The 25,743-nt window shown below is 39.2% G+C and overlaps 2 protein-coding genes across 4 annotated transcripts in view; both read left to right on the forward strand.

Annotated features, from left to right (window-relative positions):
* Positions 1–216: 216 nt before the first annotated feature.
* On the forward strand, positions 217–23,469 carry LOC139016748 (putative coiled-coil domain-containing protein 144C). Its single transcript, XM_070424999.1, has 7 exons — positions 217–342; positions 7,554–7,712; positions 7,808–7,968; positions 18,833–19,010; positions 20,173–20,247; positions 23,126–23,375; positions 23,462–23,469. Exons 1-7 carry the CDS (start codon positions 217–219, stop codon positions 23,467–23,469), a joined length of 957 nt encoding a protein of 318 aa, XP_070281100.1.
* LOC139021703 (ankyrin repeat domain-containing protein 26-like) overlaps positions 23,447–25,743 on the forward strand; it is a 177,557-nt gene continuing 175,260 nt past the window's right edge. For 2 of the 3 annotated variants that reach the window (XM_070432198.1, XM_070432188.1), the window contains exon 1: positions 23,447–24,052. In XM_070432198.1, the coding sequence (XP_070288299.1) occupies positions 23,549–24,052 (504 nt within the window). In that variant the 5' untranslated portion in view covers positions 23,447–23,548. The remainder of the gene's footprint in view (positions 24,053–25,743) is intronic. The other variant, XM_070432206.1, reaches the window with a different exon arrangement.

Here is a 25,743-nt window from a genome sequence, read left to right on the forward strand (position 1 = left end):
ATAACGAGTGGCCAAATGATAAAATTAAAGAAAACACAGTCATTTTCATGGATGAGGTAATAACAAAGCCAAATAATAAAAGCCAAATGGTTGAATTAATGAAAACAAAGTCTTTTTAATGAATGAGATGATTACAATATTCCTAATATCAATCTTTCAACAAAGGTTGCAGAAAAGAAGAAGCAGAAAAGCAGCAAAAGGGAAGTGTCAGGAAACATGGGTGATCGTCCTGATAAGGACATTGGCAGTATTGGACTGAGTCAGCAGAGCAACAAGGAACACACTAATCACCAGCGGCCAAATGATAAAATTAATGAAAACACAGTCATTCTCATGAATGAGGTAATAAAAAAGCCAAATAATGAAAGGCAAATGATAGAATTAATGAAAACACAGTCTTTTTAATGAATGAGATGATTACAATATCCCTAATATCTTTCAACAAAGGTTGCAGAAAAGAAGAAGCAGAAAAGCAGAAAAAGGGAAGTGTCAGGAAACATGGGTGATCGTCCTGATAAGGACACTGGCAGTATTGGACTGAGTCAGCAGAGCAACAAGGAACACACTAATCACCAGCGGCCAAATGATAAAATTAATGAAAACACAGTCATTCTCATGAATGAGGTAATAAAAAAGCCAAATAATGAAAGGCAAATGATAGAATTAATGAAAACACAGTCTTTTTAATGAATGAGATGATTACAATATCCCTAATATCTTTCAACAAAGGTTGCAGAAAAGAAGAAGCAGAAAAGCAGCAAAAGGGAAGTGTCAGGAAACATGGGTGATCGTGCTGATAAGGACACTGGCAGTATTGGATTGAGTCAGCAGAGCAACAAGGAACACCCTGATCACCAGCGGCCAAATGATAAAATTAATGAAAACACAGTCATTTTCATGAATGAGGTAATAACAAAGCCAAATAATAAAAGTCAAATGATAGAATTTGTTATGCCCAGATTTCAGGATCCCCAAGAAACCACATCAGGGAGGCAGCCAGTCCGATGCAAAAGCATAAGAGTCTTTATTCGAGCTAGCTCGGCTCCCCCACCTTGCCGACACAGCGACAGGAAGCAGAGAGAGATAACTCTGTGTGGAGATGGGTTATATAGGGGGAGTTGGAGGAAGGGGAGGAGAAAGGACTGTGCTCTGCCGATTAGCCAGGCATCAGTCTGTGTCTTGTTCCTGGGTGTGGCTAGCAGAGGCTTAGACTTCCAGGAAGGAGCTCCTTGCCAAGCACGTGGCCAAGGTAAGATGGAACACTTACCCTGGGGCAAGGTGGAGGGCGTAGCCCGTACCCTGGGGCAAGGTGGAGGGCCTAGCCCTTACCCTGGGGCAAGGTGGAGGGCCTAGCCCTCACCCTTTCAGAATTAATGAAAACACAGTCTTTTTAATGAATGAGATGATTACAACAGCCCTAATATCAATCTTTCAACAAAGGTTGCAGAAAAGAAGAAGCAGAAAAGCAGCAAAAGGGAAGTGTCAGGAAACATGGGTGATCGTGCTGATAAGGACACTGGCAGTATTGGATTGAGTCAGCAGAGCAACAAGGAACACACTGATAACCAGCGGCCAAATGATAAAATTAAAGAAAACACAGTCATTTTCATGAATGAGGTAATAACAAAGCCAAATAATAAAAGCCAAATGGTAGAATTAATGAAAACACAGTCTTTTTAATGAATGAGATGATTACAACATCCCTAATATCAATCTTTCAACAAAGGTTGCAGAAAAGAAGAAGCAGAAAAGCAGCAAAAGGGAAGTGTCAGGAAACATGGGTGATCGTGCTGATAAGGACACTGGCAGTATTGGATTGAGTCAGCAGAGCAACAAGGAACACACTGATAACCAGCGGCCAAATGATAAAATTAAAGAAAACACAGTCATTTTCATGAATGAGGTAATAACAAAGCCAAATAATAAAAGCCAAATGGTAGAATTAATGAAAACACAGTCTTTTTAATGAATGAGATGATTACAATATCCCTAATATCAATCTTTCAACAAAGGTTGCAGAAAAGAAGAAGCAGAAAAGCAGCAAAAGGGAAGTGTCAGGAAACATGGGTGATCGTGCTCATAAGGACACTGGCAGTATTGGACTGAGTCAGCAGAGCAACAAGGAACACACTGATCACCAGCGGCCAAATGATAAAATTAAAGAAAACACAGTCATTTTCATGAATGAGGTAATAACAAAGCCAAATAATAAAAGCGAAATGGTAGAATTAATGAAAACACAGTCTTTTTAATGAATGAGATGATTACAATATCCCTAATATCAATCTTTCAAGAAAGGTTGCAGAAAAGAAGAAGCAGAAAAGCAGCAAAAGGGAAGTGTCAGGAAACATGGGTGATCGTCCTGATAAGGACACTGGCAGTATTGGACTGAGTCAGCAGAGCAACAAGGAACACACTAATCACCAGCGGCCAAATGATAAAATTAATGAAAACACAGTCATTCTCATGAATGAGGTAATAAAAAAGCCAAATAATGAAAGGCAAATGATAGAATTAATGAAAACACAGTCTTTTTAATGAATGAGATGATTACAATATCCCTAATATCTTTCAACAAAGGTTGCAGAAAAGAAGAAGCAGAAAAGCAGCAAAAGGGAAGTGTCAGGACACATGGGTGATCGTGCTGATAAGGACACTGGCAGTATTGGATTGAGTCAGCAGAGCAACAAGGAACACCCTGATCACCAGCGGCCAAATGATAAAATTAATGAAAACACAGTCATTTTCATGAATGAGGTAATAACAAAGCCAAATAATAAAAGTCAAATGATAGAATTTGTTATGCCCAGATTTCAGGATCCCCAAGAAACCACATCAGGGAGCCAGCCAGTCCGATGCAAAAGCATAAGAGTCTTTATTCGAGCTAGCTCGGCTCCCCCACCTTGCGGACACAGCGACAGGAAGCAGAGAGAGATAACTCTGTGTGGAGACGGGTTATATAGGGGGAGTTGGAGGAAGGGGAGGAGAAAGGACTGTGCTCTGCCGATTAGCCAGGCATCAGTCTGTGTCTTGTTCCTGGGTGTGGCTAGCAGAGGCTTAGACTTCCAGGAAGGAGCTCCTTGCCAAGCACATGGCCAAGGTAAGATGGAGCACTTACCCTGGGGCAAGGTGGAGGGCCTAGCCCTCACCCTTTCAGAATTAATGAAAACACAGTCTTTTTAATGAATGAGATGATTACAACATCCCTAATATCAATCTTTCAACAAAGGTTGCAGAAAAGAAGAAGCAGAAAAGCAGCAAAAGGGAAGTGTCAGGAAACATGGGTGATCGTGCTGATAAGGACACTGGCAGTATTGGATTGAGTCACCAGAGCAACAAGGAACACACTGATCACCAGCGGCCAAATGATAAAATTAAAGAAAACACAGTCATTTTCATGAATGAGGTAATAACAAAGCCAAATAATAAAAGCCAAATGGTAGAATTAATGAAAACACAGTCTTTTTAATGAATGAGATGATTACAATATCCCTAATATTAATCTTTCAACAAAGGTTGCAGAAAAGAAGAAGCAGAAAAGCAGCAAAAGGGAAGTGTCAGGAAACATGGGTGATCGTGCTGATAAGGACACTGGCAGTATTGGACTGAGTCAGCAGAGCAACAAGGAACACACTGATCACCCGCGGCCAAATGATAAAATTAAAGAAAACACAGTCATTTTCATGAATGAGGTAATAACAAAGCCAAATAATAAAAGCCAAATGGTAGAATTAATGAAAACACAGTCTTTTTAATGAATGAGATGATTATAGTATCCCTATTATCAATCTTTCAACAAAGGTTGCAGAAAAGAAGAAGCAGAAAAGCAGCAAAAGGGAAGTGTCAGGAAACATGGGTGATCGTGCTGATAAGGACACTGGCAGTATTGGACTGAGTCAGCAGAGCAACAAGGAACACACTGATAACCTGCGGCCAAATGATAAAATTAATGAAAACACAGTCATTTTCATGAATGAGGTAATAACAAAGCCAAATAATAAAAGTCAAATGATAGAATTAATGAAAACACAGTCTTTTTAATGAATGAGATGATTACAATATCCCTAATATCAATCTTTCAACAAAGGTTGCAGAAAAGAAGAAGCAGAAAAGCGGCAAAAGGGAAGTGTCAGGAAACATGGGTGATTGTCCTGATAAGGACACTGGCAGTATTGGACTGAGTCAGCAGAGCAACAAGGAACACACTGATCACCAGCGGCCAAATGATAAAATTAAAGAAAACACAGTCATTTTCATGAATGAGGTAATAACAAAGCCAAATAATAAAAGCCAAATGATAGAATTAATGAAAACACAGTCTTTTTTTTTTTTTTAAAAACACTACCGTGAAGCTCGTGCAAGATCTATGAGTTAGTGCTTCAGTTAATTTTACTTAAATCCTTACAAAATAATTATTCTTTTTTTTTAATTAAATCTTTTTTGTTCAGATTACATTTGTTCCTCTTTCTTTCCCCCCCCCATAAATCCCCTCCTCCCTGTTGCCGCCCCACCCTCCGCCCTCACTCCTCACCCACTGTCCTCATCCATAGGTGCACGATTTTTGTCCAGTCTCTTCCCGCATCTCCCATTCCCCTTTCCCCCCCAAGAATAGTCTGTCCATTCCCTTTCTATGTCCCTGATTCATTATAATCACCAGTTCATTCTGTACATCAGATTATTTATTCACTTGATTCTTAGATTCACTTGTTGATAGATGCATGTTTGTTGTTCACAATTTGTATCTTTAACTTTTTCTTCTTCCTCTTCTTAAAGGATACCTTTCAGCATTTCGTATAATACTGGTTTAGTGGTGATGAACTCCTTTAGCTTTTCCTTATCTGTGAAGCTCTTTATCTGACCTTCAATTCTGAATGATAGCTTTGCTGGATAAAGTACTCTTGGTTGTAGGTTCTTGGTATTCAGCACTTTGAATATTTCTTGCCATTCCCTTCTGGCCTGCAAAGTTTCTGTTGAGAAATCAGCTGACAGTCGTATGGGTATTCCCTTGTAGGTAATTGAGTCTCTTTCTCTTGCTGCTTTTAAGATTCTGCCTTTGTCTTTTGCTCTTGGCATTATAATTATGATGTGTCTTGGTGTGGTCCTCTTTTTATTCCTTTGATTTGGGGTTCTCTGAGCTCCTTGGACCTGTAAGTCCATTTCTTTCACAAGGTGGGGGAAGTTTTCTGCCATTATTTCTTCAAATAGGTTTTCAATATCTTGCTGTCTCTCATCTTCTGGCACCCCAATACACTGTCTTTTTAATGAATGAGATGATTACAATATCCCTAATATCAATCTTTCAACAAAGGTTGCAGAAAAGAAGAAGCAGAAAAGCAGCAAAAGGGAAGTGTCAGGAAACATGGGTGATCGTGCTGATAAGGACACTGGCAGTATTGGACTGAGTCAGCAGAGCAACAAGGAACACACTGATCACCAGTGGCCAACTGATAAAATTAATGAAAACACAGTCATTTTCATGAATGAGGTAATAACAAAGCCAAATAATAAAAGCCAAATGGTAGAATTAATGAAAACACAGTCTTTTTAATGAATGAGATGATTACAGTATCCCTAATATCAATCTTTCAACAAAGGTTGCAGAAAAGAAGAAGCAGAAAAGCAGCGAAAGGGAAGTGTCAGGAATCATGGGTGATCGTGCTGATAAGGACACTGGCAGTATTGGACTGAGTCAGCAGAGCAACAAGGAACACACTGATCACCAGCGGCCAAATGATAAAATTAAAGAAAACACAGTCATTTTCATGAATGAGGTAATAAAAAAGCCAAATAATAAAAGGCAAATGATAGAATTAATGAAAACACAGTCTTTTTAATGAATGAGATGATTACAATATCCCTAATATCTTTCAACAAAGGTTGCAGAAAAGAAGAAGCAGAAAAGGAGCAAAAGGGAAGTGTCAGGAAACATGGGTGATCGTCCTGATAAGGACACTGGCAGTATTGGACTGAGTCAGCAGAGCAACAAGGAACACACTGATCACCAGCGGCCAAATGATAAAATTAATGAAAACACAGTCATTTTCATGAATGAGGTAATAACAAAGCAAAATAATAAAAGTCAAATGATAGAATTTGTTATGCCCAGATTTCAGGATCCCCAAGAAACCACATCAGGGAGCCAGCCAGTCCGATGCAAAAGCATAAGAGTCTTTATTCGAGCTAGCTCGGCTCCCCCACCTTGCGGACACAGCGACAGGAAGCAGAGAGAGATAACTCTGTGTGGAGATGGGTTATATAGGGGGAGTTGGAGGAAGGGGAGGAGAAAGGACTGTGCTCTGCCGATTGGCCAGGCATCAGTCTGTGTCTTGTTCCTGGGTGTGGGTAGCAGAGGCTTAGACTTCCAGGAAGGAGCTCCTTGCCAAGCACATGGCCAAGGTAAGATGGAGCACTTACCCTGGGGCAAGGTGGAGGGCGTAGCCCGTACCCTGGGGCAAGGTGGAGGGCCTAGCCCTTACCCTGGGGCAAGGTGGAGGGCCGAGCCCTCACCCTTTCAGAATTAATGAAAACACAGTCTTTTTAATGAATGAGATGATTACAATATCCCTAATATCGATCTTTCAACAAAGGTTGCAGAAAAGAAGAAGCAGAAAAGCAGCAAAAGGGAAGTGTCAGGAAACATGGGTGATCGTGCTGATAAGGACACTGGCAGTATTGGATTGAGTCAGCAGAGCAACAAGGAACACACTGATAACGAGTGGCCAAATGATAAAATTAAAGAAAACACAGTCATTTTCATGGATGAGGTAATAACAAAGCCAAATAATAAAAGTCAAATGATAGAATTTGTTATGCCCAGATTTCAGGATCCCCAAGAAACCACATCAGGGAGCCAGCCAGTCCGATGCAAAAGCATAAGAGTCTTTATTCGAGCTAGCTCGGCTCCCCCACCTTGCGGACACAGCGACAGGAAGCAGAGAGAGATAACTCTGTGTGGAGACGGGTTATATAGGGGGAGTTGGAGGAAGGGGAGGAGAAAGGACTGTGCTCTGCCGATTAGCCAGGCATCAGTCTGTGTCTTGTTCCTGGGTGTGGCTAGCAGAGGCTTAGACTTCCAGGAAGGAGCTCCTTGCCAAGCATGTGGCCAAGGTAAGATGGAGCACTTACCCTGGGGCAAGGTGGAGGGCCTAGCCCTTACCCTGGGGCAAGATGGAGGACCTAGCCCTCACCCTTTCAGAATTAATGAAAACACAGTCTTTTTAATGAATGAGATGATTACAATATCCCTAATATCAATCTTTCAACAAAGGTTGCAGAAAAGAAGAAGCAGAAAAGCAGCAAAAGGGAAGTGTCAGGAAACATGGGTGATCGTGCTGATAAGGACACTGGCAGTATTGGATTGAGTCAGCAGAGCAACAAGGAACACACTGATAACCAGCGGCCAAATGATAAAATTAAAGAAAACACAGTCATTTTCATGAATGAGGTAATAACAAAGCCAAAATATAAAAGCCAAATGGTAGAATTAATGAAAACACAGTCTTTTCAATGAATGAGATGATTACAATATCCCTAATATCAATCTTTCAACAAAGGTTGCAGAAAGGAAGAAGCAGAAAAGCAGCAAAAGGGAAGTGTTAGGAAACATGGGTGATGGTGCTGATGATGACCATGACGGTATTGGACCGAATCTGCAGAGCAACAAGGAACAAAGTGATGAAATGAGTGAAAGCACAGTCATTCTTGTGAAGAAGGTAATAACAAAGCCAAATGATAAAATTATTGAAAACACAGTCTTTTTGATGAGGGAGATGATAACAATATCCCTAATATCAATCTTTCATCAAAGGTTGAAGAAAAAAAGGATCGGAAAAGCAGTAAAAGGGAAGTGTCAGGAAACATGGATGAGGGCGCTGATCACAGTGGCAGTGGTGGATTGAGTCAGCAGAGCAACAGTGAACAAACTGATAAGCAGCAGGTTTTTATTATGAAGAATGATGAGTCTGACAGGTAGGCCTACAGCAGTACTTAACAGTAGGTAATTATTCTTTTCCAATAAAAAATTCCAACTTGAGCTAATATTACTGATTAACTAAGTTTATATTTTCACTAGAGGGAGTGAACCTTGCTTGATAATTAGAAAAATGCAAATCAACAAACAATGAGATACCAATTTTAGAACTGATAATGATAAGTAATTTATTAAAGAAAATAAAAACCAGAATTGGCACGTGGGAGGAAAAGGCATTCTTGTGCTCTATTGGGAGATGTAATTGGCACGTCTTTTTTTGAAGGGTAATTTAGTTTGTTTCAAAATTTCAAGTATGTCATTCTTTTATCCCAATAGTGTCACTTCAAGAAATAAATCCTACGGGAAAACATGACTCGTATGAACACACATGTACACATTCTAAGGATATTAATTATATATTATTATGTATATCAAACATACAGTTGGTCATTATATGTATTATTTATATATATAAAAGCCTAAGCAACCGAATGACTGAATGGCCAAATGACTGGTTGACAGGAGCTGTTCCTGGTGGTCAGTGGGCTCCCACAGTGGGAGCACTGCTCAGCTGTCTGACCTGTCCCAGCAGCCACCAGCCTGGTGGCAGCCACTCACTCCCTCAGTAGTCATGTAGGTCCAATCTCTGGAGAACGGGCCAGGCACTGATGGACCTGCACTGTTGGCACAATCCTGACAGTGCCGCTGTCCTCCTGGAAGTCGGCCTCGGGCACCACGGCCACTTCCCCTCCCTAGAAGCTTGGCAAGGAAAAAAGACATACTAGTAAAGGCAGCTGTCAGGTGGCTCCCAACAACTGGTGCGAATGTCAGCAGGATGGATATGGATGCCAGCCCTACAAGGGCACCTCACTGTCCACCCAGAGGGCTGATCACTGATCGCACCCCAGTCCGCCGCCCCCCCCCCCCCCCCCCGCAATCCCCTTGGAAGGGGCAGCAGGTGCAGGGCTCATGGCTGGCGAGCAGCGCTGAAGCTGTGCGAGCCTCTCCTGATTGGGAATGACTGGCCAGGTGCAGTGGGGCCTGGATGAGCAGCAGCAACAGGCAGGAGGGGCAGGCAGCATTGGACTGCCAGTTTTGGACCGAACCCACAGGCCATGCCAAGGGGTCCCACCGGTGCACGATTCTGTGCACTGGGCCTCTAGTATATATATATAAAATGTGACATAGATGTTAAAGATATATCATATACACATATGCATTAAGGATATTTATATAAATGTTACAAATATACATATGTATGTTAAAGATATTTATTACAACATTGTATGCCAAAAAGTTGGAGATAGTGTAAATAGCTATTTTTAAGGAAATACTTTATTATACCCATAAAATAATGTAGTATGCAGCCACTGGAAAAAAATGAGGGTAGTCTGGCCTACAGTATACTGATTATTAGACAACTGAAGTGTATTTAAAGCATTAGGTTTAATGTCATGTCTTAAACAAATTTTGTGTGGATACTTTTAATACCTGCTCAGTTATGATAGGAAGTTATATGCTACACCGCCACTCTACTTTGTTTCCATCTAAATTACTAGCTACTTATTTTTTTGTGCTTGTTCCTAATTCCTGAGTGTTCAAATATTGGACCCTCAAATTAATCTGAAAGCCCAAGATTTCACAAGGCAATTTGTCCCATATCTTATATACAAATTTCAGAATATTGAGTAAAAGCTATTAAACACATCAAGGGATGAATCTGCTAGATCAGGAGTTGACAAACCTTTTTGGTAAAGGGCCAGACACTCAGTATTGTGGGCTTCATGAACCATCGGGTCTCTGAAATCTGTCATAGACACTAGATAAACCAAGGTGCTCCTCATGTCGTGAATCTTTTTGAAAGGTACCATGAGTGCATGCCTCTATCCTTCTTTTTTAAAGAGAATACATTTCAGTATGTACCTCACCCACTTTTTCAACAGGGACTGCATATTACAAAACTTACGAAAATTCAGTTTATAAAGTAAGAATATTACATGCATGTTTCCCCCTTTATTTCTATTACACAATTTTAATATGCTTGATTAGTGTACTTTGTACATTTGAGTAGTATATTCTAGAGTTGGATGATTTTCATCTAGAAAGAAATCCTTCTGTCATCTTTGTAAGCATGAGAAACATGATAATAAGGTTATTGAATATTATATATCTAGAAAAAAATGATGGCATCTTTTAGGTGTATAATTTTGTGAACAACTAGTCTGGCATGTTTTAAACCATATAGTGCCACAGCTGCGTAATTAAAAAACTTTCAAGTATTACAAAAATACTTTAGTCACTATGGAAGGATTGAAAGCTACAGCTAAACATGAAGCAGATGAGATCATCCAGGGCTGTGCCATTTAGCTACAAAGTCCTGAAAAGAATGATCTATACTCACTGATTCGAATTTCCCTTCCATGCATTCTTGAGCCCACTCTAGTACTTTTCAGTCCCACCTCGTCTCCAAAATTGTTTTTCACAAGGTTAGTGCTTGTTTTCCTCTAATAAATCTAGACATAATGTTTTAGACCTGGTTTTACATAACCTATCAGCAATATTTGACCCAATGGAAAACTTCTCTTTTTTCATTTGTCTCTTAGAACTTTGTGTTTTCAGTGGGGAGGGGGAACATAATCACCTGGATTCCTCCTTGCCTTTCCTAGTCTCTCCTTAGTCTGGTTTCTCCTCATCTCCCTCCTTTTACACATTCAGGTGTCCCAGGATTCAGGCTTTGATCTTTTTTCTCATGACTTTTACTATCTTCTATATACTAATGATCTTCAAATTTATATCTCCAGACCAGATCTCTCTCCTTAATGCCAGACCTATATATCAAATTGCCTACTTGATATCTTTTTTTTAATAGCCATTGGGTGTTTCAGACTTAAGATCTCCAAAATTGAACTATTGATCTTCTTTCGCATAGTTGCCCTTTATGTGGTCTTTCTTGTTTGAGTTAATGACAGTTCTTCCAATTGCTCTGCCAAAAACTTGGTGTCATCCTCAACTCCTATCTTTCTCTTTGTCTTAAACCTCACATCTAATCTGTCAGCAACTCTTGTCAGGTTATCTTCAAAATACAGAGAGACCCCAATGTAAGGGACTAATTCAGGCAAGGGGGTATCCAAAAGCCAAAAGTCTGTTATATATAATAAATTAGGTTTTCTGAATGTGTATGTGAAAAACTGACAAATTAATTTACCCGCTTTTACTTATGTAGACACATTCGTTTAAAATTAAGTGTTTATGAAAAGTTTAGTTTCACAGAAAAATTTTCTATAGATATTATTGCTTATGTACTTACAATTGTTTTGAGGCTGTGATAAGTATGCAATCTAAATTAAAATAAACATTTTTCCAAAAATACACTTTAGTTATATTTAACTAAAAAATAAACAATATTCTTAAAAACAAAACAAAATTTAAATTTTATAAGAACAGAAGAAAGTTTTCCTATATAATCATCTTTGGATGGTGATATATCCAGACACTCTCATTGTGGTGTGACGTTAATGTGCGATGTTGAGGCGCTTGCTTTAGGTAATCCTGCCTTGAAAAACCTGTCAAGTTTAGTTTGAGCTTTTGAAGTCTGCTGTTTTTTATAATTAACTCCCTAATATTTCAAAAATGGGTGTAATAGAACTGCATTTCATTATCTGATGAATTGCCAATAAGTGTTATTAGATCATGGAGATGAGATCCAAGCACTGATAACTTTATGTTTGGGGCATGTTGTTTCTTCTTCCTCCTTATCTTCACTTCTACCCTCATATTCCCAGGTCATCAGCTCACCTGCTATTCACTTTCAGTCATAGTGTGGTACCCAGGGTCACCTTCATCTTCTTCTAACCATTGTAAAACCTCTTCCTCAGCTACTTGCCCACCAATATTCTGTGTTGTCCCACAGTAATCGGTGACCTCTACACCTTCTAAATGCAAGTCTCTCTTCATCATCAAGCCAGTTCTTCCAATCAGTTTCCAATGTTTGCACTTTCACTTCTTTTCATGCTGCATCAAAATTTAAAAATTGCTGATTGTAAACGGTAACTCTTTAAAACGGTAAGTTTTGTAAGATAAACTGTCCTGCTGTATGTTCATCATTACCTTCTGTCTGCAATACAACCACTACTTCCTCTAAAAATTTTTTGCGGTATATTCATTTAGTTCCCAGAATTATCCCCCAGGTCCATGGGCTGGATATGTGATGTATTTTTTGGCAAAAACATACATCTAAATTTGCCATCCTCTGAACATAAAGTATTTTTGGCTGGATGAGCAACAGCATTGTCTAAATGCAATAAACATTTTGCATCCTCTGGTGGTATTCCAAGCTCTTCGCCTTGAAACTTCCTGACTGCAGGTAAAAATGCTTTCAAAATCCAGTCTTGGAAAATGTCTGAGTTGAGCCACGCCTTTTTAGAGTTGCAATACAAAGCAGGCAGATGACTCATTCTATTTTTTAAAACTCTAGGATTATGAGTTTTGCCAGTGATTACAGGTGTCAGTTTACTAGGACGTGACCCGTCGGTGTGGGCATATAGCAGTGCCAAGATCCTGTCCTTGCTGACTTTTCTTCCCGTGTCAGTTTCCCCTATTTGCAGACTGGAGTGTTTTCAGGCACAGAAGCAGGAACAAACCGCTTTTGCCAGCATTGTAAACCTGAGGCTGTAGTGGCATTGCATTATTTATGTTCTATTAATTTTTGCCTAAATGGTTCAGACTCTTCTGTTGGAGCACTTAAATTTTCACCGTAAATTCATTTTCTCATAATTTCGTGCCCTTTGTGAAAGCACCCAAGCCACCCATCACTTGCTTTGAATGGTGTGTTCATATGATTTGCAAACTAAACTGCTGCAGATTTCAATTTTCTGCCTGCACTGGGCCCACAGGAACGCTGTTGTGTGCACACTTAACAATGCTGCCTCAACTGAAGTGTCACCAGCCCATTCAATTGCTTTTTGGTGCCAATTTCATCAGTTTCCCATGTTTTCTGTGATTGGTGTTTACCCTGTACCACATATTAACATATTTTTTTATTTTGTCTTTGCTTTGTTTTTAACCCTCACTCGAGGATATTTTTTTCATTGATTTTTTAGAGAGAGTGGAAGTGAGGGGGGGAGAGACAGAAACCTCCATGTGAGAGAAGCACATCTAGTGGACCAGGGCTGGGGATGGAACCTGCAACCCAGTATGTGCCCTTGATCAGGAATTGAATCCGTGATCCTTTCGGTGCGCAGGCCGGCGCTCTCCCCACTTGGCCACAATGGCCAGGGCCGTCTCTGTTTCTTTTTAATGTCCAATACAGTTTGCTTTTTCTAATGCCATGTTGCTCACATATAGGAAACACATGTACTCTCGACTCTGTTTTGTATGATTTCTAATTTGTAATTTAGCATTATATTAACTCTTTTCCTTTTGTTTATATTTTAAGGTTAGGGTTACAATGATGTGTTTTACCTTACACATATAATTTTAATTTTTACTGAATAGGTCTAGAAAATGCATGCATTCACCAGTCACTGAGAATAAGCCAATGGGCAGGGCTGGGCAGGGCTGGGCACGGCTCAGTGCACATGGGAACATCACCGGCTCATGTTAAAACTGCTGCAGAAAGTCACTCCAATCGCCAACAGAACCAATTACCCACACGCCACATGGTGTGATCACATCCTGATCATTTGTCCAACATTGTTTAGGAGCAGAGACTCTTGGATTTAAATATGTAGACTATAGTTGAAGATAAGTAATATGTATTTATGTTGGTGAAATTACTACAGTGGTTTTACAACATGTGGCAAATTTGCTAACGTTTGTTAAAAATAACTGAATTAATTACAAAAATAACCTGTTAATTTAATTATAAGCAGATCTTGGTTAAAAGCATTTTAAAATTAATGGGGTGTTAATTTTCACTCATGACATACAGACCAGAAGTTTTATTTGTTAAATCCAAAGTCTTTTAATTCAATGCCTGCAAAATTGAGGGTTTACTGTATGCCCGGAAACCAATCACATCTTCCATTCCACGACACTAACATCTGTTATCAACATTAGCTTAATAGTCAATTAATTGACTTCTTTCCTTTTTCCTTCCTTCCTCCCTTTTCTTCTTATTTACCTTCTTTTTATCAATTCTAGTCTTTTATTCAATTGTAAACACAGCGGGCCTATTAAAAGCTAAGTCACATTGTGTTGTTGTTCTGCTCAGTACCTTCTAATTGCCTGATGCACTCCGAGTACATGCCTCCCGCAGGCACCCCTATAGCCCTGGCCATTGTGGCTAAGTGGTGAGACCATGAACCTGCACACCCCAAGGATCACGGATTCAATTCCTGATCAAGGGCACATACCTGGGTTGCAGGTTTCATCCACAACCCTGGTCCACTTGATGTGTTTCTCTCACATGGAGGTTTCTGTCTCTCTCTCCCTCACTTCCACTCTCTCTAAAAAATCAATGGAAACGGGGAGAGATCAACCAAAAGACTTATATGCAAGCATATAGGCCTAACCAATGGACACAGACAACAGGGGCGTGAGGGCATGAGTGGGGGAGTAGGGGGTAACATGGGAATAAGGACACATATGTAATAACTTAATCAATAAAATAATTTAAAAATCAATGGAAAAAATATCCTTGAGTGAGGGTTAACAACAACAAAACCTAGGTAGGTGTCCTGACTTAGAATCAAACTTGCATTTTGGCGTAAGGAGCAATGCTCCAATCAACTGAGCCACCTGGCCAGGGCTAACCAAATGTGTTCTGTTTAAAAGTTGCCTTCCATCTGCTATGTTCAAAATAAAAACTATTTCATATTCAATAATTATAGGCTTATTTTTGAAGTTTGGGTCAAGAAGAATTGTTTAATAATTGCTCTCGGCAAGATCCTCCCCTCCTTTCTAATATCTTTTTATTAGTTTTAGAAAGAGATGAAGGGAGAGGGAGAGAGAGATAGAAACATCAGTGATGAGAGAGAATCATCAATCAGCCACCTCATACACGCTCCCTACTAAGGATCGAGCCAACAGCCCGGGCATGTGCCCTGACTGGGAATTGATCTGGTGACCTCTTGGTTCATGGGTTGATGCTCAACCACTGACATACACAGGCCAGGAACTCTTCTTGTTTTTATTATTTTTTTTTAGATGTTTAGTGATAACCAGGAGAGTTACTTGTTTAACTATATATGTTATAATTTTATTTTAATCCTCACCTGGGGATATGTCTTACTGATTTTAGAGACAGGGTGAGAGAGAGACACACACACAGTGATGTGAGAGAGAAACATCCATCAGTTGCCTCCTGGTATGCTTCCTGTCCCGGAATTGAACCTAAAATCCAGGTATGCCTTGATGGGGAATCAAACTGGCAACTTTTTTGTGCACAGAAAGATGCTCCAATCATCTGAGCAACCTGATCAGGGCATTTTTGTACATTTGTTAAGGTATATGATAATGATATTCTTATGCATGCATTTATTCCATAAAAAAGTAATTATACTTTTCTGTTGGTAAGTTTCGCTTTTTATATTAAGACTAGAGGCCTGGTGCACAACATTCGTGCACGAGTAGGATCCCTAGGCCTGGCCAGCAATCAGGGCCAATCAGGGCCTTCCTTCCCCTGGTTGCTGGCTGCCAACCCAGGCCTTGCTCTGTTCCACTTCTCCCCCTGTTCCTACGTTCTGCACCGGCTCCTGGTGGTCAGCACATGTCATAACAAACGGTCTAACTCCTGGTTGGTTGAACTCCCGAGGAGACAATTTGCATATTAGCCTTTTATTATATAGGATTAAATATTAGCCTAAAAGTCTACAAAAGTTACCAATTAAGTTCATTTTCAAAGAAAATCACAACTAATTGGATTATTGCCATTTTCTAACTATATATATAATGACATGCAGGTATTTTATTCAACTTCTAATTTTTCCCCAGTTTATTGAGCTATAATTGACATGTAACATTGTATATTTTGAAGGGATATAGCGTGTTCATTTGATACACTTTTATGTTGTTAAATGATTAACACAGGATTCTTTGTTCACATTTCCATTACATCACATGATTACCAATTCTTTCTTTGTGGTGAGAACATTTAGATCTGCTCCATTAGCAACTTCCAAGTACATAATAAAGTATTGTTAACTACAATCACCATGCTGTACATCAGACAGGGTTGAGTCATATATGACATTTATTCCAATGATGCTGGCAATATGAGAGAGCAGCAGTTCATCCAAGAAAATCTGCTCTGCACCCCCCACACCATAAGCCAGCTGCTTATATGCTGTAGAAAGACAAAGATTACATGTCGTAAGCAAAAGAAATAAGAATGGGTATGCAAATGCAATAAAAATGGGTATTACAGGCATGGGGAAGTAGGCAAAAGGAATAAAAATGGGTATAATGGTTATAGATTACAGGCAATGCAAGCTGGGACTCCATAGTTTCACCAAAAAGGTTGTGAATCTTTCCATGATAATAGGCAGTTAAAGAGGATGGACCACATTTCCAGGTTAACTCCCAAGTCCAAGGGGGTTGGTTGGAGGAAACTCCCAGCCAGATGAGAATATGTTTTCTTTAATCAGAACAAAACAATCATGGTTAACACAGCATTATTAATATTTCTTATAACTATAGGTCATCTCTACTATTCTATTTCTGCTCTTAGCAGTAGGATTTCCTTCTTTCTCATACCTGAGAAAATGCCACTGTGTGTGTGTGTGTGTGAACATATATGTGTGTGTGTACACATATATACTATATACATGTATATATATACACACACATATACATGCACATTCACATACATAATACACACATATATACAAAATACATAGAAACATATACACATACATACCACATCCTCTTTATTTGTTTGTTTATTGGTGAGCACTTACTTTATATATTTTGCTATTGTGAATAAGGTTGCAGTGAACATGGGAGTGTAGCTATCTCTTTGAGGTGGTAATAAAAAATGAATGACTGTTCTATAAATGTTTGTCTGTCCATTCGGTCCAATGTTTGGTTCAAGTTTAGCATTTCCTTACTGATTTTGTGTCTAGAAGATCTATTCATTGCTGAAAGTGAAGTGTTGGTGGCCCCTGCTATTATTGTATTGTTGTCTATTTTACCTTTAGTTCTGTTAGTATTTGTTTACTATTTTTAGGGGAACCAATGTTGGGTGCACACATATTTACAGTTGTTATATCTTCTTTATGAAGTGATCCCCTTATAAAGACCTTCCTTGTCTCTTGTTACAGTTTTTGGCTTAAATTCTGTTTTGTCTGATATAGTATAGTTACAGCTATTCTCTTTTGGCTTCCACTTGCAAGGAATACCTTTTCCAACTCTTCACATTGAGCCTTTAAGTATCTTTAAGAATGAATTGTGCCCTGACCTGTATGGCTCAGTTAGTTGGAGCACCTCAAAAAGACCTTCAAACCTCAGAGCGAAGGTGGGGGGCGGGGGAGGGGGGCACGGGTAAGAGATCAACCAAAGGACTTATATCCATGCGTATGAGCAGGACCAATGGACACAGAAAATAGGGGGTGGGGGCATGTGCTGGCAGGGGGGGCAGAGCCGGCAGCTGGGCAGAGGTCAATGGGGAAAAAGGAGACATAAATAATCTTTCAACAATAAAATTTTTTTTAAAAAAGAATGAATTGAGTCCTGGCCTGTGTGGTTCAGTTGGTTGGAGTACCATCCCTTATATCAGAAGTTTATAGGTTTGATTCCCAGTCAAGGCATATACCTAGGTTGTGGGTTTAATCTCCTGTCAGGGTATGTATGGGAGGCAACCAATCTGTGTTCTCTCTCACATTGATATCTGTCCGTCTGTCTGTCTGTCTGTCTTTCTCTCTTTCTATTCCTCTCTTTCTAAAACCAAGGAGCATATACTCGGGTAAGCATGAAAAATGTTTAAGAAAATGAATGAATGGAGTCTCTTGTAGGCAGTGTATAGCTGTTTCTTATTATAATCCATACAGACATTCTATGACTTTTTTCTTTTTTATTTGATCTATTGAGGTTACTCTGGTTAACAAAATTTCACAGGTTTCAGGTGCACAATTCTACAGCACAGCCTCTGTACACTGCATTGTGTGTTCACTACCCCAAGTCATTCTATGCCTTTTGATTGGAGAACTCAGCCAATTTATAAAGTAACTAGAGGCCCAGTGCACAAAATTTGTGCATGGGTGGGGGGTGGTCCCTCAGCCCGGCCTGCACCCTCTCGCAATCTGGGACCATTGGCTCCTAACCACTCACCAGCCTTTCTTTCTGATCAACCCTAACCACTGTGCATTCCTGCCTGATGCCACTAACTGCTCCCTTGCCTGCCTGATCACCACTAACCACCTCTGTCTGCCTGCCTGACCTTCCCTAACCACCTCTGCCTGCCTTCCTGATAGACCCTAACTGCTCCCCTGCCAGCCAGATCACCCCTAACTGCTCCCCTGCCTGCTTAATAGCCCTTAACTGCCCTCCCCTGCCAGCTTGGATTCCTCTAACTGCCTCTGCCTCAGCCCCCCACCACCATGGCTTTGTCTGAAAGGATGTCTGAAAGTGTTTTCCATCTAAGTACCATATTACCCTTTTATCAGTATAGATTATTAACAGTAACAACTCAGTAATGATATCTTGTTTTCAGGCTGTTTTGTGGTTCCATTATTCCATTCTTCCTCTCTTGCTGCCTTCCTTTGTGAATTGAGGATATTCCATAGCTTTTTTTGATTCCTGCGCTTGATCTTTTGTGAATCTGCTGGAGGTTTGGCTTTGTGGTTACCATATAGTTTACATAAGACATCATATAAATATAACAAGCTATCTTATGTCCATCACAGCTTTGGTTATATTTAACTGCAGATTTTCCTTAGAAGAAGAAAAAAAGAAGAGACAAAAAGTTGATCTGTTATATGAAAAAAATAGGGTGCAGTTAAGAAAAAAAGAAGAGCACTCTATTAAAGAAGTTGAAATGAACCCATGTCTTCAAACCACCATTAGAACACGAGACATTGTATCAAAGATTGTAAGAGAGAATAAGGTAAATTTATCTTTGGTAAAAATTTCTTATTTCTTACAGTATTTTATCAATATTTATATCTCTTTGACTTTAATGTATATTATTATGATTAAAACAAAATTTTTTATCTCATTCAAAATGTGAATTATGACATTTATGACTAAAATTATTAATTTATTACTATCCTTGGCATCTAACAGATACTGTGTATATGTTTTCTAAATGAAGAAATGGAAAGTAAATTGAGCTTAACCATTAATATAAATGTTAATTTTGGCTTTTAGAAAATTTTGACATAGAGTTTAAGTTGCTTTGAGACTGTGATGGAACTAGTCAAATTTCCATAAAGAAATTTTATTTCAGAATATTGTATTTTTGCTCTATGGCAAATATAGCTATCACTTAAAATTTGACTTTTTCATGGAGAGGAAAGATCCTTGTGCTTAAACAGGCTACTTCCTTTTCACAGTTTTTTAAGGTACTGCTCTTAAGCTTTGGACTTTTTAATGGTATGAGACCAAAAATTCAATGAAATGTGTTCCTAGGTCAGTGATGGTGAACCTATGACAGGCGTGTCAGAGGTGACATGCGAACTCATTTTTTGGTTGATTTTTCTTTGTTAAATGGCATTTAATATATATAAAATAAATACCAAAAATATAAATCTTTGTTTTACTATGGTTGCAAATATCAAAAAATTTGTATATGTGACATGGCACCAGAGTTAAGTTAGAGTTTTTCAAAATGCTGACACGCCGAGCTCAAAAGGTTCGCCATCACTGCCCTAGGTTGTAGAAGAGCAAAATTACACTCAGAGCCAACTTTCTCAAGAACAGAACGCCAGAATATTACAAGATGGAAATCTGAACAAACACCTTTGCAAACCAAAGGAGATAGAAATAACTTATGCGAAAATGAATTCTGAGGTAGTTTAGACATTTTCAAGTGTGTGTGAGTATGTGTGGGTGTGTACATATTTAAGAAACCAATACTTTACATATGGAAACTATCGAGGATTTAAAAAGTGTGTGGTGTGTGTGTGTGTGTGTGTGTGTGTGTGTGTGAGATAGCGGTGACATTTTGGATAAAACTAGTGGCCCTGTGCACAAAATTCAGACACATTTAAAGGGAATTAATTAAAGGAACTATTTTAATATTGCTATTTTCCCTTTCTCTATAATAGACGTATCTGGCTGGCCCCACCCCCATTGGGCAACACCAAGACCCAGCTGGCCCCACCCCTGTCAAGCCCCGCCAGGTGGGTGATGCAGCCTCACATCCCAGCACCAGGGTGGGGAGCATGGCCTCAGGTCCCCCAGCCCTAGCGCTGGGGCGGGGGGTGCAGGCTCAGGTCCCCCCGGCCCTGGCCTGTGCCACGCAGCCTCACCCAGATCCACCGTGCCATGGGACCCATCAATGCACCTCCTGGTGACCAGTTGTTTGGTTGTTGCAGATGAAAATAAAGTCATGCATTTAAGCATGCACATTCATTTTCAATGCCTGATTTGTCCACATTCTCTAAATTGCAAAATAAATAAGATCTTCAGCCAGACAACATGATAATGCCAAGTTCTTTATATAACGATACATACCATTCTCTCCACTCAGAAGGCTCCATTTGAGTGGATTAAATGTATGTGACTCATATGAAAGGCACTGCTGCTTGCTCTTAATAGAGGAAACATTAGCTCATTACTCATCACTATAAAGTGCTATAAAATGGTTTCTGACTTAAAGAACAGAAAGAAAAATAACAAAAAATAAATAAAATGTTCAATGCTGTGGACGGCAGAATCCTCTCCCTATCCTTTTGTGTTTTTCTGCTTTTCCCATGAACCTATTTGCGCTCTGCCTCAAAAAAAAAAAAAAAACACAAAAAATAAAAAACAGAGAAGACAAAATCAGATGCTGTAATCTGCATTTTATAGTGTCATTTGAGTACAAAGAGGTGTTTTTCAATCTTTACTTTTTGTTTTTAGTCAATGCAGCTCAAACTTGCTCCCAACATTCCAGGAGCCAGGCCAACATGGCTGTGCAGACACACCTTTGCTAGGTGCTGTCAGGCTTCAGGGCTGGGGCAGGGAACACGCCAGGTGTTGCTGGAAATGAATCAGCTCTCCTCTCTACATAGAAGGAGTCTTTTCATCATAAAATGCAAACAGCAGCCATTTTCCATTACCCCCTCCCCAGCCCTCCTCACCTGGGGCCATAGGAAGGGGCTGGGAGGATATTTATTCTCAGCTCTTTGATTTCTCTTATTTAACTGAGCCCATTTACAGCTGCTTCTCTGAGGACAATGCCAGCCACTCAGGGCTAGCCACTCCTGGAAGGCAAGCGGCAGAGCTGACCAGGGGCTTGGACCAAGCCTGAGCACGTAGGTCACAGCCACCTCAACAGGCGGGCTACTCCCGAAGATTTGAGGCCCCTCTCAGCTCCACACCCCAGCTCCCTGCTCTCCCCCTTTCACCCACAGGTGCCACCGGCTTCGTGTGCCCCAAGGCTTTGTGTGCAGATGTCAGGGTTGCAGGTTCAAGACACTCTGCCTCCTCCTGGCACTTTGAGCCATAAGTGCCAGCAGGGACCTTTCCACTGGGTTTTGGTCTTTGGTCACTGCTGAGGTTTTCTGGACTCTCTAGGCGAGGGACAGCCAGGACCTTTGCCTCTGACCAACACCCTTCCTGCAGCCTGCCTGGGGTAACCCAAGCCCCAAGAAAGCATGGGAGCTTGTCTGGCCTGTGTGAGGGGTAGGGGGGTTTGGCTAGCCGTCCCATCCTCAATTGCAGTGGGAGAGGCTGATCTGGTGTGGGGCCAGGGCAGGGACTGGGCAGGGAAGCCATCTTGTGACAGTGTTATGACATGAGGGTCACTTTGCATATTATCTCTTTATTATATAGGATGATATTGTTCATTCAAATCCATTTGTCTCTCACAGCCAAGTAGTGACATTCACAATGGCCTCATTCAAAGGGGAAGCTTTTAATATTTTCCATTGTGCATGATCTCCAAGGTATTATTACTAACAACAGATGTTCCAAATTTGGGCAGTGATCTTATTTCCTTGATATATCAATAGAGAGGTTAGTTTTCACTTCCATTGATGGAATGGAAGAGGGTATAACCGATTCAGAGATGATATTTTAGATGTCATTCATTTACTTGTGAGAAAAGAAACAATTTGTTCCTAGTAGTATCCCATTTTAATACAAAGGACTTCTGAAGAGAATGACAGGCCATAATATATACGCCTTGATAATTTATTGGTAGGTATTTCATTCCCAGTAAAGTAGTTCAGTGTATTTTCCCTCATTTTACAATTATTACTACTTTAAACATCATGAACAAGAAATAAAAGTTATTGCATTACTGAAGCAACAACAAATCTCATGATATTCTAAGAAGAGCTCTGTAACTTTTATCTTATTCACCATTAGTTTTTTGACACATAGACTTCTTTTGTTTTTCTATATCCACACTGGAGAAGAACTATGAACTGGTGCAAGAGCACGAATTGTGGAGTCTGAAAACCTGGGGAAAATCCTGAACTTGCTTATGTTTTTAACCCCTCCATTCCAGATTGTGATAACAGAATGAGGTCATTGATGGATGTAGAAGTGCTTAGGAAAATGTTCGCTTATCAGTCAATAGTAGAGGTAGTTTTTGTAACTAACTCTGAAAGTATTAGAAAAGTAGAATATCTATGGGTTAATATTGGGAGAAAATAATTTTAGGAAATTTAGTTTATCCTATTATAAGCATGGTTAATACTCTTACTGTGGGGTAACTATAGGTTCAGACTATAATCTCAATTTGTAAGTGTAGTTAGCGTTATTAACCTTTTACTTAAATGCATTTCTGGGCTTGTGATTATTTAGAAAAAACCTTCCTAATTCTGAGACTTTTAAAATTCTCTTGTGATTTTTTTCACTTAAAAAAATTTATATTATATTACATTTTTGAACTTTGGAGAATTTATGCTTGTATAAAGTTAGAGGTTTGGATCCAACTCTATTTTTTTCCAATGGGATATCCACTTATTGCAATTTTTTATTATAATAATAGATTATTCTTTAGTTTCAGAAGCTATCGTGAAATGTCATTTCAATGTTTTAGCTAAAAGTCTTCTTTGTGTTGCATAGGTTTCTGAGAGTTCTGGAAAAGAAGAAAGTCGATTGCATGGAAATCACATGTTGTGGAATGAAATTGCCAAGCTAAGACTGGAAATAGGCACAATAAAAAATCAGGTCCAGGAAATGGGAAAAAATGTTTTTGAGGCAATAGCAATTGTCAAAGAAAAGAGTGACTGTCTTGAAAAGACAAAAAGAAAAACAGTATTTCAACACAATGCGGAGCTTGAAGTTCTGAGAGCTGAGCTTATAATGCTGAACAGTAAACTGGAGGATGAAAAACAAAACAGAGGAAGACTGGAAGCAGAAGTTGAATCATACCGGTCTAGACTGGCTACCGCTGTACAGGATCATGAGCATTGTCAGACATCAAAGGGAGACCTACAACTTAATTTCCAGAGAGCAAGAGATGAAGGGTTTTGTTTATGGGACAAAATGAATTCTGATATGTCTAACCTAAAATATAACAATGAGATTCTTTCTCAACAACTTTCAAAACTGGAAAGTAAAAGCAATAATTTAGAAATTGAGCTTCATCACACAAGAGATGCTCTCAAAGAAAGGACATTGGATTTAGAAAGAGACCTCATTCAAAAGCAGTGTCAAAAGGAGGAAATTGAACACACGTGTCAAAAGGAACAAGGTAAAGTGGATAAAGACATTGGAAAGCAGGAATCCTTACAGGAGAAGTTATCTCACCTACAGAGTGAAAATATGTTGCTTCGACAGCAACTGGATCAGGCTCACAACAAAGCTGACAGGGAAGAAAAGACAGCAATTAACATCCAACATCAGATTCAGGATAAAATAAGCATATTTAATGCTGAATGTGTAAAGCAAATTCATATGCTGAATGAAAGAATTAATGAATTAATCAACGAATGGCAGCTTTTTAAAGAAAGAATACATCAGTATGAAAATGATCATGTAGAAAAAAATGTAAGTATCCAGACAGATAAGTATTTTTCAAGTTTCCTAAGAGAAAATTCAAAGTAACATTTGATGATGGCTAAATGTTGAATCTAGTTGAATATTAAAAATATATAGATTATATATGTGTTTGCTCTATCAGCTTAAAAGCAGACATTGTATCCAGCAAATGAGCATTGGAACTAAGAGGTGTTTTTCTTTTCTTTTTTCTGAGTATTTATTTCTAATATAATTTTTAAAATTATAAGTTTATAGAATTCATTTTTAATAATTGCTGCAAAATTTCTGAAAATGTAACCACCAGGTCTGACTGAGCAGGCTCTGGCCCTCACGGTTCACTGCTACCATATTCCCAGTGTTTACTACTCAAAAGGTGCTCAGTACATATGTGTGGGAACAAAGTATAACCCTGTGGTGATTTCACTCCTAAGAATCTGCTATTCCAGAGGCAATCTAGATTGTCCTGTAAAAAGATTTTCCTACAGAAGGAAATTTTGAAAGCTACAGAAAATACCACCATCTTCCATATAACACGTTATCTTTGAAAAGGGGGTGGGTTTCTAATTTTTAGTATAAGCTCAAATGAAAAAACTGTCTCTGATAAATTCTCCTTGAGGTATTTCTTCCACAAAAACTCTTAGGCCCTGGGAAGTTAATTTGTCTGATATGCTTTAGCACCCTGTGTGGCATTATTCCCAGGATGTTCCTTGGTTCTGGCTATGGCTCTGGAAAAACAGAGCCCAATCGGTACCTCCAGGCCCCAGAGGGCACTGAGCTGGTACTGAAAACTGCTGGGAGCTCTCACTCCCTGGATTTATTCTGGTTCAGTTTGGGTCCTCTTTCTTTCTTTTTCTTTTTTGTTTGTTAATCCTCATGACAGAATATTTTATCCCTTTAATTTTAATGTATACTATTATGTTTAAAAGCAAATCAAAAAATGTCATCTCATTCAAAATCTGAACTTTGGCTGAAACCGGTTTGGTTCAGTGGATAGAGTGTCGGCCTGCGGAATGAAAGGTCCCAGGTTCGATTCCGGTCAAGGGCATGTACCTGGGATGCAGGCACATCCCCAGCAGGAGATGTGCAGGAGGCAGCTGATCGATGTTTCTCTCTCATCGATGTTTCTAACTCTCTATCTCTCTCCCTTCCACTCTGTAAAAAAAAAGAACAATAAAATAGATATATTTTTAAAAATCTGAACTTTGACATTTATGACTAAAATTATTAATTTGTTACTTGTCATGGCATGTAACAGATGCTCTGTGTATGTTTTCTAAATGAAGAAATGGAAAATAAATTGAGCTTATTCATTAACATAAATGTTAATTTTGGCTTTTAAAAAATGTTAACATACAGGCTAAATTGCCTTGAGACTGTGATAGAACTATTCCAATGTTCATAAAGAAATTTTATTTCAGAATACTGTATTTTTGCTCTATGACAAATGTGGCAATCACTTAAAATTTGACTTTTTCATGGAGAGGAAAAATCACTGTGCCAAAACAGGCTACTTCCTTTTCACAGTTTGTTTAAGGTACTGCTCTTAAGCTTCGGTTATATTTTTTAATGGTATGAGACCAAAAACTCAATGAAATGTGTCCCTGGGTTGTAGAAGAGTGAGATTACACTCAGAGCCAACTTTCTCCAGAACAGAATGCCAGAATATTACAAGATGGAATTCTGACCAAACACCTTTGCAA

Source organism: Myotis yumanensis, unplaced genomic scaffold (assembly GCF_028538775.1).
Source record: "Myotis yumanensis isolate MYYU_CA2020_CCGP unplaced genomic scaffold, mMyoYum1.0.hap1 SCAF_1, whole genome shotgun sequence".
Taxonomy (NCBI): Eukaryota; Metazoa; Chordata; class Mammalia; order Chiroptera; family Vespertilionidae; genus Myotis; species Myotis yumanensis.

What these genes read in the sequence shown, in the direction of transcription:
- LOC139016748 (XM_070424999.1), top strand. Translation starts at nt 217, where the DNA reads ATGGGTGATCGTCCTGATAAGGACATTGGCAGTATTGGACTGAGTCAG. An exon ending in AAGAATGATGAGTCTGACAG is followed by an intron (nt 7,969 to 18,832) that starts GTAGGCCTACAG and finishes ATTTAACTGCAG; the next exon opens with ATTTTCCTTAGAAGAAGAAA. An exon ending in AGATTGTAAGAGAGAATAAG is followed by an intron (nt 19,011 to 20,172) that starts GTAAATTTATCT and finishes TCTCTATAATAG; the next exon opens with ACGTATCTGGCTGGCCCCAC.